At 36.3% G+C, this 5,000-nt stretch overlaps 2 protein-coding genes across 2 annotated transcripts in view; one reads left to right on the top strand and one right to left on the bottom strand.

The window, feature by feature from the left end:
* LOC138028497 (beta-secretase 1-like) overlaps nucleotides 1-2,641 on the top strand; it is a 22,710-nt gene extending 20,069 nt beyond the window's left edge. The window contains exon 11 of the mRNA XM_068876052.1: nucleotides 1,257-2,641. Coding sequence (XP_068732153.1) covers nucleotides 1,257-1,483 — 227 coding nt within the window. The 3' untranslated portion in view covers nucleotides 1,484-2,641. The remainder of the gene's footprint in view (nucleotides 1-1,256) is intronic.
* Nucleotides 2,642-3,350: 709 nt separating this feature from the next.
* Nucleotides 3,351-5,000, bottom strand: part of LOC138028499 (glycerol-3-phosphate phosphatase-like) — a 7,447-nt gene continuing 5,797 nt past the window's right edge. Inside the window, exon 9 of the mRNA XM_068876055.1 lies at nucleotides 3,351-4,573. Within this exon, the coding sequence (XP_068732156.1) occupies nucleotides 4,381-4,573 (193 nt within the window). The 3' untranslated portion in view covers nucleotides 3,351-4,380. The remainder of the gene's footprint in view (nucleotides 4,574-5,000) is intronic.

Raw genomic sequence — 5,000 nt, 5'->3', positions numbered from 1 at the left:
GTGACCAGAAAAGTTTGAAATTTTAAGCAATTGTTTCTATTTTTAACATTTTACTTGTACGCAACCAAGAACAAGATTTCCTTATGAAAACACCCACTTTGATTAAATTTGTAAAAACTAAAACAAAAGCTATACCATGTTCTCACTTAGTTTTTTACACTAAACAATACAGTGTTGTTTGGTCAGCGTGCAACAAAAAGGCGAAGTTGCAAAGGAGCGACGTTCCGAGAACGTTGTTGACAATTCCAGTCACCCCACCAAAAAAAACATGTTTTGTTTGCGCCAAGTTTGCTCAAAATAAGGGCAAGACGCTTTGTTCTTTGCTTTTATTAACACAACTATTTCGAACAAGAAATAAAGAACGCAGTATTTTTCGCTTAGTTTACTAAGGTTTCTAGATCATATGTACTTGTGCGTACTTGAAAAAATGACCACGCTACGCGCCTGCTGTACCATCCAAATTAATAATTAGTTGTCCATCTGTTGAGAACGTGAAAGTCAGCTGGACCGTTTTATATAAAACAACAACAAAACAGTCCCCCTAGAAGAGAATGCTAATTTTAAATAAGCAATACATTTGGTTGAACTAGCAATATTTCCCACACCTTAAAGGAGCCAGCAGGAGAAAGTCCATTTTAAACAGTGTTCCGTAGCGCTGTTTTGTTTTTTTTTCTGTACTCAGGCAGACCTCTTGCAGCCCGAAGCACGATATCATTGCTTCTAAGCCATTGTAACCCTTCTAACCATGGCTCGAGTCTTCTTGATGCTTATTCCTTACCATTTTGATCTCTTTAAAGGTGTGTTTTGGTTCTAAGTACAGAATTTTGCATCTAGAAGAAAACCACGATACAAGACGCCATATTTATTTTCGATGTTGCTATTAAAAAATCCTCTCCCCTACGCCTAGAATATGCGAAGGCCCAAAGAAACCGATGGGGAGTGAGCAGGAAGCAATTTCTTAGCATTTTCAAAGGGGCCACAGAAGCGGAAACACAAACAAGGAAACCTGGTTATGTGACATGTCACGTTCAAAATAGCGGAAAAAGATCATTGTAGCTCGAATCCTGGCTGGAATCCTGGCTAGGATCCTAGCTCGGATCCTGGCTCGGATCCTGGCTCGGATCCTAGGATCTCTCGGATTGTTTTTGTGTATAAAGTATTTATGAGTTTAATAGTAATATTGTAAGTTCTCATTTCATTGCAGGAAGTGGTAAAAAGCAGAAGTTGTTAATCATTATTTTTTTTGTTGGTTTCAGATGCAGTAGATTGTGAATATATAGAAACGGAAAGCTCAGATACAGCTCTTCTCACAGTTGCATATGTCATGGCCGGTGTGTGTGGACTGTGCCTTGTGCCAATTTTTGTTCTCTTGGGACAAGCCAGTTTCAAAAGACATAGACGTAGACAACACCAGCAGATAACTCAAGCTGAATTGTCACCAACCGACCAAGCACGGCTGAGAAATGACTTTTACAATGGTTAACACCATTTGACTTTCATGAAGACACTAGTGATCCTATTGAGAAGTCAGGTTCAATTGAAGTCAATAATGGCTGAAGACAGATTAGAAATAGTTCGAGTTAGCATTGTGTGCCTCATAACTAGGTAAAAGGATCAACTGTGGATGACAAATTTCTGTTTGTTGCTCACAGTAATTTTCACAGCAAACACACAGAAATTGGAATTTCAATATTCTGTAAATGGCAGTCATAGAAGGGCCGTAAGTGTAAATTGTACAAATAAATTTTTCTGTTCTTTTATTGAAGAAGTAATCAATAATAGTAAATTATTATTGTTATTGTCAATAGGTTGTAAAAAGACAATTTATTGTCGTTAGTTTCATTCTGTTGTCCTTTATTGGCCTGCGTAGTTATGTTCTGCTGGCTTTCTTAGCTCTTAAACAATATGAAACAATTTTACTTGGTGGTATTTTGAGCAGGTTTTATGCCATTTTTAACTTTCAAAGGCACAATTATTGCTAACTCCAACAGCTTAAAATAATATGCATCTTTTGACAAACAGGTAAACTGACCTGATAGATTTTACAGATACCCATAGGTAGTACACAAAAAATAGAGAACCAGGCTGTGTGACATGCAGTTTCAGAGCAGATAAAGACCCACAAACAGGATTTTTGGGGGCTTTTTTTTTGTGAAAAATGGGGTGACAGCTCTTCCTTCCCTCTCTAGTTTGTTGCTTTTGGCCCAGTTTTCATTACTGTGCACACAAAATTATTTGCTGCACTATGAGTATATGATAATTTTATGAATTTTCTGAAGTGTAATATAGCAAAATTTTCAACATTCATGTAAACATTCTGTAATGTATTATCCTGCCATCTTGCCAAGTTTTAGCATTGCTACAGTATGGGTTCTTAATTGGTGGCACTCGAAACAGTGTATTCTGTACTAAGGGAAACAAAAATGGTCCGATCCTGATCAATGCTTATGTCATTGGTGAATTTTTGTACAAACTTCACAAGGAAGAATAGTTAAGTAATATTTTCTTTGTACAGTGTAGTCATGAGCTGTAAAAAAAAGTAGGTTAATTGTGACTACATAACACTGAAAATATCTTGCTGGCAAGAGGTTTTTATATTTTGTGGGTGAGACACTGAAATAAAACGTATGTCATGATTGCATTGCCTGTTTCTTTCCACTGTTGTTATAAGTTATGGAGTCATTCTTCCTATTTTCGTACGTGTAGTTCAAAGCGAAAAATGCCAGTTTTTAATTAAATTTTTACCTTTGCATTACCTTAAGTATGGGTGATAACCTTTTAGGAGAGTCATGAAAATCTAAGTTTCCATTGACACAATGCCATCTTTGACACAGATTCAATTACATGCTAACTTTCTATTTAACTTATTCATAGCCCTTAGAATTTTCTTACTTCCAGTTATTTTCATTTCAAGTACTTTACTATTATTTTATTTTAAACTTTTATTCACTTTGAAGATGGGAGATGTATCTGTCAACACATGTCTGGGATGAGTGTCATGTCTTTTCAAAACTTAGTAAGTTATCTTCCCTGCTGTTGTCCAAAACAGCAATACTTTATTGTGTCCCATAATTTGTTTTAATTTTTTTTCCTGCATGAATACTACCGGTAATTTATTTATGGCTCAAGTAGGAACTGAGAAAAATAGTAAACAGGGTGGTACAGAAAAGCCCTCTTGGAGAAGGGGTACTTGTTTCTTCGAAAAAAAAAATTTTTTTGAAGGTTTTTGTGTTGACAGGATGCCACTACTTTAATGGCCCTTGGGAATGGTTCAGCAGACAAAAGACAAAAACACAAAACATTAATAGGCTTTGTTATATACCTAGACTTTCACTCAACAAAACAAGCACTGTGATTTATTTATTTATTTATTTAATCGCTTCCACCATAATTACAAGACTAACTAAAGATAAAAATGCATTTAAACAAGTAACACGTCCTAGAGATGCTGTTGAGGGACACACAACAGAGTGAGGCTCCAAATTAAGTGTGCCCTTAAGAGACATACACTAAGGCAGGCTTTACAAACATTTAAGACATTATGAAAAATATAAAATATGAGAAATGTAAAAATCTTATCCCGCAAAAAGACTCAATAGCAGCAGTTTCCAGCTAATAGAAGATTACGTGACCTGCTGCATTTGCAGTAGATTGACTTCCAGGTGTTAAAGTTAGTGATGTCATAATTTGTTCAAAAAGCAGCAGAACAACGTTGCAATACATGAGATTTAATTAAACTGATTAAAGGAAGTAAAAGTGGGAGTAGATTCAGGTAAAGTATTCCAGAGTTTAGCAATACGGTTAAAGTGTCGTGTACCCTTGATCAAATTCAAATGTAACCCGACCAGGATACAATTCCACAGTTGTGGCCCGTGCAGGATGTCTTGCTGCAAATGTTGAAGGGAAAGTCTAAATATAGAACAAAGCACTTAATGTCTGGTTCCTCGGGAAACTAGTTCGTTTTGTTTTCCCTCGAGTACTGATGTTTCCCTGAGATGGGAAAACAAAACTGTTTCCCTTGGGATCGTACCCTTAGTGTACAGTAACACCTTAGTACAATAGCAGTTGCTGCACCCAAAAGCAATCCAATGAAACTAGAGGTAAAGAGCTGCGCAGTATCTGAGAAGTGGCCCTTGTTATTTGACATTTTTCAAACAGGTATGTACATTCAACTTTCTGGAACAGTCGTGAAACTAAGTTAGATCACTACAATCAGTTTCATTTACTGGTAATTTAACATTACAAGGACCAGTTCTAATGAGGTTTTGAATGGACCTAGATGTTTTTAATTAAGACATAATGTTGTGTACTTCCTTATTAAAACCAAACACTGACAGTTTTAGATAAAATTTGAACAATTGACTACAGTGTTACATTCAGCTACCTGCTCGAGTCAAATAATGGTAATTTGAATGCTTCTATACTGGACATATAAAAATCAGGAATGGAGTTCCTATCATTAGAATCACTTGAGGCTTGACACTTCTCCACATCTTCAAGTGATGAAATTCCAGTCAGCACAAGAACTGTCTTCAATCCACAGTTGTTGCCAAACAAGATGTCAGTGTTAAGTCTAAATGATGGGTTACATTAAATGAAAATTAATTCAGCTCATAGGTGAGGAAACTGAGGGCTGATGGGTTTTTATGAAAGAAGTGTCTCACATTTCACCACTGATGAATTCGGACGCATGCCACAAACCATCTTATACCAAGGAAACTAATACAATATTTCTTCTACAGGGGCAATGAGGACTGGAAAATAAGAAAATTCTGCATGCTAGCCAAGGTGGTTGACAAGGAAGAACTGTGACACAGTTGTTTCAATAATTACTAACAACTGATGAAAGCATCAACTACTTCACTAAGAGAAGCCAAGTACTTTTTTTTTCCTAAATTAAAGTACTTAATTAAAGACAGGTTCTTTCAAAACTAAGACAATGACAATATGAAGTGTTCTATAAAGGGCTGCAGGGATGGCGCAGTGGTGAGAGCACTTGC

This window comes from Montipora capricornis, chromosome 13 (genome assembly GCF_036669925.1).
Source record: "Montipora capricornis isolate CH-2021 chromosome 13, ASM3666992v2, whole genome shotgun sequence".
Taxonomy (NCBI): domain Eukaryota; kingdom Metazoa; phylum Cnidaria; class Anthozoa; order Scleractinia; family Acroporidae; genus Montipora; species Montipora capricornis.
The sequence above is the reverse complement of the archived record's forward strand: the minus strand, read 5'-3'. Positions and strand labels throughout refer to the sequence as shown.